Consider the following 16,458-nt stretch of genomic DNA (forward strand, 5'->3'; position numbering starts at 1 on the left):
ATGGGATTTTCAGAAGTGTCCAAGTGATTTAGGAGCACACGCCCTATTCCCTTTCAATGGGACATGTGCCCTTAAGTCACCTCAGTGCTTTTGAAAACCCCAGACACAGAAAATGTAACGCATCAACCCTTTTCTTTAATTAGCAATTAACAAAATACTCAAACATGCACAATCAAATATTGGAATTTACAAGAAAATAATTAACTGGTAAAATGAATCTCTGGATTTACTCAATCCTCGGTATTACTCCCGATACTGTCATAAAGGATGCCAATTACTGCCAGTTTGATTTCAGTGACATGTGAAATTCCTTTGAATCTGACCATTTTGTAACAGGAGGATGTGATATTCTTTCTAGAACATGCACAACTGAAAAGTTACACTACAATAGCTGGACTTTCCTAAACTGTATTGATTGCACATAGACAATAATACAGTGATAAACTAAGCAAACAAGTTGCATGCGGAATCATATTGAAGGAGTATGCTTGGGCTGCACTTTACATAACTTGTTTTGACAGGTCACTTGGACACCAGTAAAAAACAAAAACAAAACAACCTGTTTATTTGCTGGAGGAAAAAAAAAATCTAAAAGGTAACATGTATCCCCTTGTTTTGCAACACCACACTAATGCAATGTAAATAAACCATAAGTTTTTATTTCAACTCTTTTTTGTAGTGTCAAACATTGATAAACCATGACTGAACTGCTGAACCAATGGCTGCAATGAGCATTGGAAGGTTTTGGTGTTAAGTTTGGAAGCAGCACAGCATGGGTAACAGCAGTGCAAGACTCTCCAGAGCCAGGCCAAAGCACCCAAACTCTGACTTGGAAGGATTATGGCAGAGCATAATTCAGTCTTCATGGCCTTTGGTGCCTCTGTGGTAACGGTCAATAGGGTACTTATTAGCACCAATTGTGGGCGTGGTTTCTGTATTGAGGATACCACTACCACCAAAACGCATTTCACATAGGCCACTAGATAGCCTCCAATGGTAAAAGCCTTCAGTCCTTGCAAGTCTAAGTTAAATTTGAACTAGCAACCTAGTGGCAAAAAAAGTCTTGTAACCCCCTGCCATCCGGTTCCCAAGGTCATTTTATGCAAGTGTAAAGCAGCAAGCTTAATACAAAAAATTATTATATAAACTGAGTTTTAATTACTTACACAACAGGAAAGACCTTTGGGAAGACAACGCTGGCTTCTGCTAAATATTCATAAAGAATTCGTTGGTCAAACTCATCTGTAGTGTACTTTACTAATGTTGCCTGGCATAATGCAAAGGACAAAAATCAGTATCTCTCTGATTTGGGAGGTGAATATTTGTGCTTCTTTTTTTTTTTTTTTTTAAACAAGGATCTCAAACATTGAGGCATAACACTAGTTCATCACAAACAGCACCTGATTGCCCAAAACAGAGCACTAGCAAGATAGATAATCACATTAAGGGACTTTTTAAGGACACAGTTTTTATTTCAAGTATTTCATGTGTACACAGGAACTGACAATGAACGGAGTTGGTCAAAATTTAAAATATTGGCAAAAATGTTGGTCAATAGATTTCCCTCTTTTGGTGAGAAATGTTTTCAACAAAGATTGCCCCACTGGGTTTCAAAAAATGAAAGTTTAGAAACGTATTCAAACTTCAAAAGAGTTTCAGAAAGAACAAAGAAATTCAGATTAAACATTCTTGAATGTCTTTTCAGAAGATGGCAGTGATGGGAACTGCACTGGAGCAGGCTGGGAGAACAAGTAATTTATACTTCAACCCTCTACCACCGGGCTCAGATAAGTTTAAAACTCAAAGTAATCTAGTTCCAGCAGTTTAAGATTTTCTTTTTTTTTTTAAAAAAAAGTAACGTACACATTGTAGCATCATTTGTTTTGTGATTCTCATCACCCGTGAAAAAGTGAGATGGTAATTTGATGTACTCTGCAAAAAGGTGCATAAATGTGAACATTAAATATTTGCCCATTTATGGATATTAAATATGCATTTAAAAAGGAATTCTCTTGGACATCCTAGACGTTAGTGGGCAAAATAGAATGCCTTTTACACATCAAGGACAGACCCTGATCAATCAAGCCCTATTAGCATTGCACTGAAACATACATGCTGGTTTTAAAGATATAGTGCATTAAAAAATATGGCATAATATGGGGAAAGTGTGCTTACAAGGACAGTAAGCAGCAGGGCTTGAATTTTTGGATCAGTAAGGACCTCTTCATCCAGGAGGACATTAGACTCAGACACAGAAACTTTCCGAAGGTGTGGGTGTTGTTGGGGTGATATTCTCTGGGTTTCTGCCAGAAAAAAAAATTTACTCAGCCACAGCATAATAATTAAAAAACAAAGAATTATATACCATTCCATCAAATTCAGCCACCTACAATTCCCATGAAACAGCTTTGTGTTATCCACTATCCAATGACTTGTATGTTATGAAAAAGCATATTTATTGTAATAATAATAATAATAATAATAATAATAATACCAAGCTCATGTGTAATACTTTTCATCAGTAGATAAACAATATCCCATTTCACAGAAGGGGAAAACTGAGGGACAGGGAGGTGAAGTGACTTGCTCAAGGTCACCCAACAGACAAGTGGCAGAGCCAGGAACAGAACTCAGGAGTCCTGAGTGCCAGCCCAGTCCTCTATACATAAGGCCACTGGTTCCTTTTTAAAAACCCTGCATTCAGTGCTCATAAACATATAAAGGGCATAATCTGGTTTATCTGATTTCATTCTGCAATGCAATGTTTTTTTTTTTGGCTGTCTTTTACTGTAGGTCTCCATATTAACTTTGTTCAACTGTAGTGATTTGAGATTCAATTGCTAGTGTTACAAAATGTTGGAGACTTACTAGGTGGCTTGTTTTGTTAAGACAAATGCATATTTATTGCCTACTTGTACCCTAAACAAATGAACACTGAATTTAGTAATAATTCTTTTCATGTGCATGCACTGCATTTAATACTAGGAATAGTCTAAAAGCATTAGTCTTTCTTCTCACCCATGTCATAGTCATTTTCAGCTACTCTCCTCATTTTGGGGGGGTGTGGTAATCCCAGATTCGATTTCCTGCCTTTTAGGAGCCTTTGTGTCTGATATTAAGTGGTCAAAACTTTTCCTTGTACCTAAAAAAGAAAAAAAAAAATCAAGAAATTAAATCAGTAAACCACAGTGGATATTCTGTGTATCTGAATAGTAAGGTACTGAATGTTTTTTTGCTGTGAAGGTACTACACTACCGAGGGCATATGGACAAGAACACTGGGAGAGGTGGTCTCACCATCCTCTGTGACACTGCTATCTTTTGTATGGAACAGCAAAGCATATCCCTACAAGAGCAGGACCTCTGTAGGTCTTTTTCCTGCTGGTGTTCTAGAACAATCTTCACTTGTGGATACGGTAGCTCTAGGTATGGTCACACAAGTACCTGGGATATTACTGTCACATCTTTTAAAACACTTGGCTAACACAACATACATCAGTTTAGCAGCCAATTTTAAAAAATATTATTTAAGGCTCAGGTGCCACGTGTGTGCTGCTTCTTTCCCAAAATCTACTACAGTGGGAAACTACAGGGAAATGGTCAGCATACTACAGTGTCTCCCATTTAGTAAATATTCTAATGCCTTATTACTGGAAAGTGAGTCACTAACAGGGTCACAACTCCTTCTCACTTAGCGTGTATATTTTAGTGCTTATGAAAGGTGAGAGGTTGAACAGCACCGGGTTTGAGATAAACAAGGTGTGGGTGGCTATTGTGCGGACCCCCACAAAGCTCGAAAAAGCAATATAATCCTAAGTGACATGGTCAGTATAATGACAGGTTTCAGAGCAGCAGCCGTGTTAGTCTGTATTCCCAAAAAGAAAAGGAGTACTTGTGGCACCTTAGAGACTAACACATTTATTTGAGCTTAAGCTTTCGTGAGCTACAGCTCACTTCGAAGTGAGCTGTAGCTCACGAAAGCTTATGCTCAAATAAATTTGTTAGTCTCTAAGGTGCCACAAGTACTCATGGTCAGTATAGTTATTCCAAGTCCTTGATCTACTCTTGAGAAGGAAACAGAAGCAAGCAGCTCACTGCAGTTGTCTAGTTGGCCAAGGCAGGAAGCCTGGACCACAGCAGGTAGTCTCCAATACTCCGATATGATCATTAAGGTTGCAATTTTGTCATGGATATTTTTAGTAAAAATCATGGACTCATTATGGGCACTAAACAAAAAAATCTTGGAAGCTGTGACCTGTCCCTGACTTTTACTAAAAATATCCATGACAAAATGGGGAAGGAGGGTCCAGCACCCTGGCCCTCCCTCACTCATTCCTCCAGCAACCAGCTGGGAGCTGCAGGGATCCCATTGCCTAGGGCGGGGAGATGTGGGGAGGGCCCTGACAATGGTGGAGTCTGGGGAGCTGCAGGGGGAAAGGGGGGCCCTGTCCCCAGCCACTGAGCAACTTTGGGGTGTCTCTGCTGCTGCCACCGGTGGCTGGGAGCTGGGTTGTGTGTGGGGTGGGGTGCAGCTGCTCGTAGCAACTGAGTAGCTGCAGGGGGGGCCCCTGCCAGCAGTGGCTGGGGAGATGCGGGGGGCCCCCACACCTGTGGCCGCTAAGAACTCTGGGATCCCTCTGCTGCTGCCAGTGGTTAGGAGCTGCGGGAAGGCCCTGGCTGCTCGTGGCAGCTAAGCCACTGCAGGGGGGATCCCGGCCACAAGTGGCGGCTGGGCAGCTCTGGGGGCCCCACGGAGACTGGGCTGCTGCAGGGTCTTCAATGTCACGCAGGTTGCTGGAAAAGGGACTGGCAGCAGCCCTGCACAATCTCAGAATACAGGAAGGGTAAGATGGCTTAAAGAACTGCTCAGGTGAGAGGTAATAGGCTATAGACTTGTAGATTGCCAATTCAAATCCAACATTGGCAGTAATTGAAAGTTGTTACTATCTGATTGCTTGTTGGCCTTTATATTAAATGAATCTTGCGGTCTCATTTAAACTTATTTAAGTTTCCACTGGTGCTGTGCTCACACTACCAACTGCTTAACCACTGCTACTAACTGGAGCCCTTATCAGAAGGTTCAAAGGGGATACCAAAGATTTAGTTGCCCTGGTCACTGAACTATCCTCTCTCTCCTTGGGGCTGAGAGCCCCTAGGGCAGGGCTGAAGCATTGTGGGGCAAGGCAACGTAGGAAGCTTATGCAACCATTGCATGTGTTGTAGTTGTTCCATGGCTATGTAGAACAAATTCCTCAATCTTCAAGACTGTTGTTCTGGCACAATTACCACCAAACAAGCCCTGCTCAGATACCCCAGTTTCACCCTCCAAGGAAATTAAGAGGCAAATTTTGCTGCAAAGCAAGGAGAGGCAGATACAAGTCATGTAACGCAAGATGCAATATGCCGGGAAACTTTTATCATTCTTGTTTGTTCCTGTGCAGTTAAGACTTTTCCACCCATAAACCTAATAAGTTAAGGAGCTGTAAGTGTAACATGCAGCTGGCAACGAACCAAAATTTTTCATCTTCTCTCACTAGGAGGGTAATTCTTACACATTTTAATTATGTCCTGAAGATCTGCCTTTTCCCAAGCAAATACTAGTAAGTATTCCTTCTGAAATGTGAAGAGGACATGGACAAAATCAGCAAGATTGAAAACTGCTTTTTCTTTCATTTGTTTTCAAAGGCAATGAAATTTGTAATATATATTTCAGTACTTCAATAAAAAAATAAGCAACAACTACCAAAAGCTCTTAATGTTTTGGGACTGCCTCATTTCTGGTGGTCACTGAGACACTGAGATCAGGAGAAGTGGTGAAGTTAGTAGCCTCTAAGTTTTAATGGAGAGGGCTGGAGGCAGCAAGTGATTCTTAACTCTGGAAATGCTTTCTTTTTGGCCCTGCATTGCTTGAATTTGATGACCTTTATGTTTCACTGCAAAGCTTTTTTATTTTTATTTTATTTTTTTTTTAAAGACTTCCTATTGGGTGGGTGGAAGCAGGGAAGGGGCCAGAGTCTTAGTTTGGAGGGACTTTAATTGTGGAGGTTGGTCCAATTTGTATTTTGTAGGTGTTATATACATCACAAGAAGAAAGGATTGGCACATTTTAACAATGTCAAAATAAATACGTTATATTCAACCCAAAACATTTTCTCTGCTTTAGCTTTTTAAAGACTGATGTAACAAACTAGTAAACATAGTGTTTTACTTACCTAGTAGCTTTTTAGTGTTGGCTTGTGAAGGCTGTCCCATATCCAAGCTCATGGATTTTCGTGTTCGTGGGCTAATTTGTCCCACTGTGGGGTAACTGGCAGCAAGATGTCTGTCTGACCCCTTTGGAGAGGACCACGGTTGGTTTTCCTTTAGTGTCCTGAAAGTGTGGAGGAATTTAATTTTTAAAAACGAGAAGTTGCACATATTTGGTTATAATCCTCCAGTAACTATTTGAACTTTCCCCTTTGTAATAGTAATAGTTAAAGCTGTCAGCGGGAATTGTTTATGTAGTAACCACTTCGGTTGCAAATTTCTGTAAAATTATCAGTGAAATGCAGACCCCTGTGTGATTATATTACTGAAATGGTAAAAACAAATAAGAAAATTACCCAATGTAAGGAAGCCAACTTATAAGGAAAGGGGAAGGCCCTATTTAATAATCAGCTGATCTATAAGGTTTTTAGATCTTGTTTTTATAAAAAAGCTAAATTCTAGAAAAATACTCAGGATTTCATAAAACCAGGCTTGCTCTTCCACTTACATGCAGACCTCCTATGCTATGATTTCACTCCCCATAAGCAATATTGATGTTACCAGCTACTGCGTGCTGGAATCTCAGCTAAAGGAGGAAGTAGGGGATCACTAGGTAGCTATTTTATGGCGCTGCTAAAGGAGAAAATAAATATGATTATGTTTTTAAAATTGTTGAAACAAGATTTAGGGTAAACTTCAGCCCTATGTAGAGAGGCTAGTATAAGCCCAAGACACCACTTATGTCTCACTTAAGCATATAGTGCTTAAGTAGTGCATAAGCCTTGAACCCTTAATGCACAGTTGATCTTTAAGCAGCCCTTCTTAATGCTGGTTCTAGTTTTTAAACACATTACATGTTACCTTTAAATAACCTGCAAAAGGTACAGCTTTCTTCCCAAAATAGTTGCTGAGGTTCACACAACTGCTGTAGTTTAAATAAAATGAGAGACACACTGACCTACAGCTGGTGTCACTGTGATGTATAGGATATGTATCCATAGGAACATTTTCCATTGAAACCTCTGTCAGCAAGAGAGACTTCCTATGTTTTAGGCTGCAGCGACTTCGAACTTCCTCAGACACGGTCAGCAAAGCTAAAAATCCAAAGAAAGTGAACAAGTTTTCAAAGAGAGCAACATTTTCCGAAGTCTATGCAGTACTCCATGGATTTTAATTTTTTTCTTAGCACATACACAAATCCTTTGGAAGCTGCAATTATTTCTCACTAAAATGCTTAAAGTCAATTAAAGGACAAGGAAGGTTTTTGAAATAATTTTGAAGTAGTTGAATTATTTTTCATAACAGTCTCTATAAGTTTACAACTAAAATTTTATTTAAATATTTTCCCTCCACACTGTTCACTCTTGCTAGGCTGCCGGAACTCTTGATTGCTTATTTTTTAACATATGCATTTAATATTTACATTTTAGAAACTCTCTCCAACCCCGTGAGAATTTTGAAACAGATACCTTACTAGGTACCCCACATGCTGAGTTTACCAACTTTTGTTAGCATTTCCTTCACTGATTTAACCTTTCAGACTGATTTTCTGAACAGCCCCGTTGTTCTCTGACAAAGTTTTCTTTAAATAGCTTTTTAATATTTTATCTACCTAAGGTCAAGAATGGCCACACCCTGTTCCTTTTGATTAGGCAGAAGGTTAGGAGTTCTTTTTTTACCTGCCAGATAAGCCACGCTCTGGGTATTCACCTCAAACTTGTCACAATTCCTATGTTTGTTAACCAGAGCTAGTAGCGTGTGTAAAATCCTTACTGTCCTTGCTACGATGGTAGGAGAGGGATGCCTATATCCTAGGAAACAAGGTTATGAAGAAATCAAGGATTGAACATTTAGTTTTTAATGCATATTTATTAACGCTTTTACCAATATTTTCTGATATGTTTCTCAGAACTCTTCATATATACAGAGTAAGAAAGCACAAAATTAGTGAATGATGACACACACTAAAACTATTATTTTTCTGCCCTTTCCCAAAGACCAGAACACTGCAAGTGTCTAGGCAGATATTCTACATATTTAAATTGTCCCATTATCATCACCTATAATATGCAGTAAGCCTGAAGTGAAGTCAAGCCTAACTGATAAAGAGAAAGCACTTTTACAGAAAGTACCATAAAGGATAAACAGAAATAAAGCCACACCTCCAGAGACAGTTCACACCGCACAACGTGAACTCTTGATTCCATTTAAGTGAATGAGTTTGCTTATGCTTCTAAACTAAAACTTAGAATATGACATGAAAAGCAAGCACAACAAATTTTCTATTCCTACCTTTTAGAAGATGTCCTATTAGTGCAAAATTAAAGTTAGAGTTAAAGTTGAGTCCAACAAAATGATCCATCTGTTTGCAGTGCCATTCCAAAGGTCTCCTGATTTCCATAAATACTTCTTCTGGGCTCTGTTAAGGAAAAACAGTGTCTGCTGCAGATTATTCATGTTTATTATTCATACCACTAATGTTTTGGTAAAAAATTACAGAAGTCAAAATAAGTTGGAAACTTGCAATAAAATATGTAAATAAGATCCTTAAGTGTAAATAAAATCCTTAAGTGACATGTCTGTGCTCTGTGTCAGTCTGGGTAGATTCCAAGCTATATTACAGGTTAAATTTGGACTTTTTTCCCTTTGTCTTTCTGGAAGTGGAAGAATGAATTTGCTGTGATTGTGCTCTCTCTGCATGTCAAAGATTAGGTTAAACATTTAAGGAAAAGTGGGAGAAGAGCCCAAATGTATTCAGCTTAATTCAGTATCCTTTTACCTAGCAGTGGAATTTCAGGTTCAACAGGCATCAACAACAATAAGAGAGTTTTTCTAGGCAGGTTTACATGAGGACCCCTAAATGTTGGAATACTGATTTCCTTGCACGTCAGACTACAGTACACCAGTTCTCTTCACTCAACTATTTTGTTCAACAAGGAAGCATATACACAGATTTGTTTGCTTTCAAAGGTAAGAATGCTCAGTACATTAGGGGTTGCTTACACAGTTTATTAGTGGGTGGATCACTTACCTTGTCATTGAATACCCGAAGACTATCTAAGGTATGTAGATTTTGTTCAAGTAGTGCTGTACCTGCTGAATAAAGGTTAACTTCATCTAGTTGCAGCACTGCCATTGCCACCCAAAAGAGGGCCTTGTGCATAGGAGAGTCCTAGGGGAAAAGATTGCAGTGATTTTAATTTCAAAACAGTTTCTGGAAATGAATAAAACAGGACAAAAAGTATCCTGGTAATCTTGTTTATGTCATGCATTCTTAAGCTATCCTTGATTGGTGGTGGTCTGTTATCCGCATTTGGGGTTCTCTCCTCAAACACATTAAAGACAAAACTGACAGTCCATGTGAACACCATCTATATTCCTCAAGTTGTTGTATTCTTCGAAGTGGATGTCTAAGTACCACAGAAGAACCAGTCACAAGGATCACTCTTTGTGATTGCTGCCTCTCCATTCATTCCATTCTTTCAAATCACACACATTTCAAAATCAGTATTGCACCAGCATTCCACCAATCTGGGAACTGATGTTTGCATTCAATACCAAGTCTAGATTCCAAAAGATGTGATCATAATACTGTGGTCAAACTAGTCTGGCCATTACATGCCCAATCAGATTGGCATGCTGAGCATGTGAGCATTCAACTAATCCGGGACTTCCAAATCAGCGGTTTTTATTGAGATTATGTCTTCCTTATAGATGACAGACATATTGGGGATTCAATTCTGACCCTCTGCGCATGACATTACCAGAGATATACACAAAACAGACTTTCAGGATCAGGGTCCAAAGTTACTAGCTTTATATTTTACTGAGGTACAGTCAAACTATTAGACTTAAAGTGAAATGAAGCAGAACTTCCAAAGGCTACGTGGCCTTCATTGTCTTTACAATAAATACTCAAATTACACTTCTGTACTAAAGTGTAAGTTCACGACATAACATAAAACTGAACCTGAAAATAATGTACTAAGGCGCAACTAATTCCTACAACTCATTGTCAGTTCTAAACTCTATATAATGCCATCCAGTTGGCTCAACAGACAACGCTGCTAATACAAAATAAAGTTATCAAGATAAGGATGAAATATCAAATGGTAAAATCACCAGAAGATCCTTCAGACAGATCATTAATGTTTGCTTAAATTCTTTGATGTGTATGGAAGATGAACATTACATTAACATGCCTTTCAAATGCATATATCAAGAAAATTTCTGGAAGTTAATTTATCTTTAGAACATATTTACAAGATCAGTTGCAAGCAGTACAGACTTTACAGAGCTAGCCACCCTCTTCCAGTAATGCCCAGATTCAAGAGCTTCACCCCATTTTCAAATGTACTGTGTCCCTTTGACAGCGTGTGCAATACAACTCTGCAAGGAAATTTTACAGAGATTCATAATTGTACGCAAACTGCTGGGTTGACAAAGTCATGAACTTGATGACTGGAACATTTCAAGTCAAATGAGACTAGCTTTTATGACAAACCATGATCCTGAAGACCTGTGCCAGTAGACACAGATTGGAGTACCAAAAAAGCTGAAGAGGTCAGGAAAGCAGATCATGAAATAACCTCTTTCAAACCTTGCTGTGGCTTGTGTTCTTTTTGACCATAATTCTGCTTCACCACACAATCCCATGCAAGCTCAGCTTTTCCAAAGTTTTTGCAGAGAGGGTCTCAAATACGAAGCAGTGACATTTTTGATTTCCCTTTGAGCAGGAATTACTTTTAGAGTAAAGGAACAGGAATATTGCCAGAGATGAAGTTCATAATTTGTATTAATATTTTTGAGGTTAAACATGTTTATAGTTTTCATTTACAGAACAGATTCATAGTTTTATCAGTGTTATTTACCTTATTAAGAAGTGGCTGCAGCTTGGTTAGTGCGATAACTGTGGCTTCTATAAGAACTTGGCTGTTGTAATTATCAGGACCTTTTAAACAGCTCTCAAGTCCCTTTTTGGAAAAATGGAAAAAAGATTTAATTTTTATTAAAAAACAGGGTCTGCAGACCAAAGTTCTAAGCAATAATTAACAGCATTTTTGATTTAGTTTCATTTTAAAAGGATTCTGAAGTATTGTCAGTGAGGATGACAAACCTAGAAAATGTTTCATGGTGCATATAAAAAAGTTAGGGTGCTGTACTGTTATTTTAAGGATCAGCGGAGCTACTATATTGGAGGGATTGAGTAGTCCTGATATTTCAGATACTGTTCACCTAAATTTTATGTCTATGCAACTTGAGTAGAATAGTAAAATGCTCAAGGGCAATTAATCTTTTTGGTACACTGGTCACCCACAATTAAACACAGCTTTATGATCTTGTTTGGTAGCATGGACACCATTACTAAGCTAACTGCATAGTTTTAAAATATTTCACTGGCATAAATGGTAGGCACTTTATTCAAATTCTCTTTAAGTTACTTTATTTGCTTTTCACAGCTATTAAATTTATAACTTCCCTCACAGTTATGCAGATGCAGCTAAGTACTGAGCTTTTAGATTCAACCTCAATGCAGTACTCCAAATTCAGTCCTCGAGATAAATTATCTAGCCATTCTATGTTTTTGTTTGAGCAGCAACAATAATGGGTAAAATTATTAAAGGAGGAATCATATTCAGACCCACCACATTTATTCTGGTCAGAAACTGTTTGGCTACAAAAACTGGATTTTCATTTATGCAGCAATTCCTTATTCTGCATAAGAATTCAACCTAAAATATGTCAGTCAATAAATTCTGCTGAATCCAAAATTTAATTGTGAGACAAAATTATTTGGCTGTTAAAGGAGCTATTCTATGAGTTACATCAAGAAAAACAAAGAACTATATACCTTGCTAAGAATTCGGATTATTTGTTTTATTTGCCCATGTGACACTCGTTTACTGATACAGCCAAAGACGACAAGTGCTTGGTTGCAGAGATGGATTATATTGAAAAGCAAACCTGTGAGAAATAGAAGTGAGTTGTATTAAACAAGTTTGTTTCCAAAAGCCTGTGTAGTGAAAAAAATCAAGAGATGCACATCTACTACACATGTAGAGTAGCAGCCGTGTTAGTCTGTATTCGCAAAAAGAAAAGGAGTACTTGTGGCACCTTAGAGACTAACAAATTTATTAGAGCATAAGCTTTCGTGAGCTACAGCTCACTTCATCGGATGCATTTGGTGGAAAAAACAGAGGAGAGATTTATATCACACACACAGAGAACAACAAACAATGGGTTTATCATGCACACTGTAAGGAGATGATCACTTAAGATAAGCCATCACCAACAGCAGGGGGGGGAAAGGAGGAAAACCTTTCATGGTGACAAGCAAGGTAGGCTAATTCCAGCAGTTAACAAGAATATCAGAGGAAAAGTGGGGGGTGGGGTGGGAGGGAGAAATACCATGGGGAAATAGTTTTACTTTGTGTAATGACTCATCCATTCCCAGTCTCTATTCAAGCCTAAGTTAATTGTATCCAGTTTGCAAATTAATTCCAATTCAGCAGTCTCTCGTTGGAGTCTGTTTTTGAAGCTTTTTTGTTGAAGGATAGCCACTCTTAGGTCTGCGATCGAGTGACCAGAGAGATTGAAGTGTTCTCCAACTGGTTTTGAATGTTATAATTCTTGACGTCTGATTTGTGTCCATTCATTTTTTTTACGTAGAGACTGTCCGTTTGGCCAATGTACATGGCAGAGGGGCATTGCTGGCACATGATGGCATATATCATATTGGTAGATGCGCAGGTGAACGAGCCTCTGATGGTATGGCTGATGTGAATAGGCCCTATGATGGTATCCCCTGAATAGATATGTGGACAGAGTTGGCAACGGGCTTTGTTGCAAGGATAGGTTCCTGGGTTAGTGGTTCTGTTGTGTGGTGTGTGGTTGCTGGTGAGTATTTGCTTCAGATTGGGGGGCTGTCTGTAAGCAAGGACTGGTGACCGCTATTCCTACCTACATGCCTCTAGCTTTCATCCAGATCATACCACTCGATCCATTGTCTACAGCCAAGCGCTACGATATAACTGCATTTGCTCCAACCCCTCAGACAGAGACAAACACCTACAAGATCTCTATCATGCATTCCTACAACTACAGTACCCACCTGCTGAAGTGAAGAAACAGATTGACAGAGCCAGAAGAGTACCCAGAAGTCACCTACTACAGGACAGGCCCAACAAAGAAAACAGAACGCCACTAGCCATCACCTTCAGCCCCCAACTAAAACCTCTCCAATTCATCATCAAGGATCTACAACCTATCCTGAAGGACGAGCCATCACTCTCACAGATCTTGGGAGACAGACCAGTCCTTGCTTACAGACAGCCCCCCAATCTGAAGCAAATACTCACCAGCAACCACACACTAACCCAGGAACCTATCCTTGTAACAAAGCCCGTTGCCAACTCTGTCCACATATCTATTCAGGGGATACCATCATAGGGCCTAATCACATCAGCCACACTATCAGAGGCTCGTTCACCTGCGCATCTACCAATGTGATATATGCCATCATGTGCCAGCAATGCCCCTCTGCCATGTACATTGGCCAAACTGGACAGTCTCTACGTAAAAGAATGAATGGACACAAATCAGACGTCAAGAATTATAACATTCAAAAACCAGTTGGAGAACACTTCAATCTCTCTGGTCACTCGATCGCAGACCTAAGAGTGGCTATCCTTCAACAAAAAAGCTTCAAAAACAGACTCCAACGAGAGACTGCTGAATTGGAATTAATTTGCAAACTGGATACAATTAACTTAGGCTTGAATAGAGACTGGGAATGGATGAGTCATTACACAAAGTAAAACTATTTCCCCATGTTTCAGAGTAGCAGCCGTGTTAGTCTGTTTTCGCAAAAAGAAAAGGAGTACTTGTGGCACCTTAGAGACTAACAAATTTATTAGAGCATAAGCTTTCGTGAGCTACAGCTCACTGCTTATGCTCTAATAAATTTGTTAGTCTCTAAGGTGCCACAAGTACTCCTTTTCTATTTCCCCATGGTATTTCTCCCTCCCACCCACCCCCACCCCCCACTGTTCCTCTGATATTCTTGTTAACTGCTGGAATTAGCCTACCTTGCTTGTCACCATGAAAGGTTTTCCTCCTTTCCCCCCCTGCTGCTGGTGATGGCTTATCTTAAGTGATCACTCTCCTTACAGTGTGTATGATAAACCCATTGTTTCATGTTCTCTGTGTGTGTGTATATAAATCTCTCCTCTGTTTTTTCCACCAAATGCATCCGATGAAGTGAGCTGTAGCTCACGAAAGCTTATGCTCTAATAAATTTGTTAGTCTCTAAGGTGCCACAAGTACTCCTTTTCTTTTTACTACACATGTAATTATAGATTATGTTTCTGTGAATCACAACGTACTTTTGTGCTAGGTCTGTCCACTGGTCCAGCCACTTGCATGTTGGAATATCTCTCATACAAGCCTAAAAAAAAGATATTGAATACATGTAACCTTAAGCAAAAGCAGCTATTTTAAATACGTATCTGCTTTTAATTCTTAGTGAGCTATTCCTTATTTAAGCACTTAGTGCTAAGTGAAGTCAGGAAGCCGACATCCTCTTACGCTGCTTGCCTGCAGGGTAGTATATGCAATACTACTATGCTATAATTCACTGCTTTTATTAGTTTCTCATAGTCTTACAAATCGTACCTCCATGATCTCCAGCAGAGCTTCAGTAACTGTTTCCAGGGAAGTCAGTGCAAAAGTCTCCCTCTCGTAGGAACCAGGAGAGAATGACCTATCCCGATAACTGGATCGGAATGCTATGACAGCTGCTGATTTCACTTTACTGATTCCAAACAGCAAATAAAACTTGGGCAGCGAGAACTCTGTCAAGCTGAGTCTCAAAACTTGCTTCGTCTCCTCTGTTAATTAAGAATTTACAAGTTACATTTAATATATTGAATCCCATCCCACATTTCAAAAAGTACCTTCAAGACCAAGAGCCCATTTTTAAGGTGTAAGCATGTATTTTAGGAAGTGGACCACCTTCAAAGGGGGGTAGGGAGAGGGAGAAGAAGAGATATTGTGTACCGTTTTGCCTGTTTTAATACTGTTTTACATGCTATTGGCCTGTATTTATGCCACTGTGTGTGGCCCAGTGTACTGATTCTCAAAATGTAGTCAGGAGAATTAAATGGTTTGAAAAAACAAGCAGTAGGGAATTGAGGGAATTTGGTCAGGGGAGGTGGTTCCACAAGCTCTCTCTCTGAGGTGGGCCACAGAATGAAAATGGTAGAGAACACCTGGTTCAACAGTTAACAACCGGTATTGGAAGGTAGTCCTGCTGAGTTCTATTCTGGTCATTTAGGCCCCGATTTTCTGAATGGGAGCTGTAAGGTTCTGAGCATTTTTGAAAATCTGGCCACTTCATTTTAAAGTCTAAATGGAAACTGAACTCTTTTGCAAATCCCTGTTGTGGGTGCTCAACACTTCTGTAAATCTGGTCTTTAACTTCACTATGCCTCAGTTCACCCATCAGTAAACTAGAGATACCTACCTATATCTCTGGGCTGTTGTGAGGCTTAATTAATATACAACGCGCTTTCAGATTCTTGGATAATGGCACTATTGTGGTGTGTGTGTGTGTGTGTGCGCGCAAAGTATTATAAGTGTTAAGGTTCCTTAACATGCTTTCCTGCCTCCACTTTTGTGATAAGATGCTATGAAGACATACTTGCTAGTCGGTTTTAACTCTATTGGTTCTCACGGTAAGTTTTATCTTTGGATCATTGAAAAACAGCAAAAATATAACAGCATGTAAGGTATCCTCTTTTAGTTTCACAATAGTCTTACACAAGTGACATTTTGGTTACCTGGTATTCTATACATCTATTCAACAGAAGAATTTCAGCCAATTAGAGCACAGAGACAGTTTCCTCTTCATCTACATAATGAAAATCCTTGTCGATAATGTGTCCACCTCACCCCTTTTCCAAACAAGCCACTCCCTTTAGTCATTATTTACATTGAAGATCTGTCCTAAATCAGCTAATCAGTTTTCAGCCCAATCCTCATTCATTCTAGCCATATACCCATGCAGCGATCTCTCACAAAGCTGAACAGCAACACACCACTTTCAAAACCCCAGAAGAGAAACAAAACTTTAGTGTTACAGAAGATGGCTATTTGTGAGCGATAAAGATTAAAGATTGATTAAATGACTCACTTTTGTTTCAACTATCCATCT

At 39.3% G+C, this 16,458-nt stretch overlaps 1 protein-coding gene across 1 annotated transcript in view; it reads right to left on the reverse strand.

Moving 5' to 3' along the window:
* The window catches only part of NF1 (neurofibromin 1), a 169,391-nt gene that overhangs the window by 20,096 nt on the left and 132,837 nt on the right, over positions 1 to 16,458 (reverse strand). The window contains 14 exon segments of the mRNA XM_038375337.2: positions 1,167 to 1,267; positions 2,176 to 2,303; positions 3,019 to 3,061; positions 3,063 to 3,142; positions 6,212 to 6,369; positions 7,204 to 7,339; positions 7,925 to 8,056; positions 8,538 to 8,664; positions 9,277 to 9,417; positions 11,117 to 11,218; positions 12,097 to 12,175; positions 12,177 to 12,209; positions 14,630 to 14,691; positions 14,919 to 15,133. Of these exon segments, the coding sequence (XP_038231265.1) occupies positions 1,167 to 1,267; positions 2,176 to 2,303; positions 3,019 to 3,061; positions 3,063 to 3,142; positions 6,212 to 6,369; positions 7,204 to 7,339; positions 7,925 to 8,056; positions 8,538 to 8,664; positions 9,277 to 9,417; positions 11,117 to 11,218; positions 12,097 to 12,175; positions 12,177 to 12,209; positions 14,630 to 14,691; positions 14,919 to 15,133 (1,537 nt within the window).

The sequence above is a fragment of the Dermochelys coriacea genome, chromosome 17 (assembly GCF_009764565.3).
Source record: "Dermochelys coriacea isolate rDerCor1 chromosome 17, rDerCor1.pri.v4, whole genome shotgun sequence".
In the NCBI taxonomy this organism is placed as follows: Eukaryota; Metazoa; Chordata; order Testudines; family Dermochelyidae; genus Dermochelys; species Dermochelys coriacea.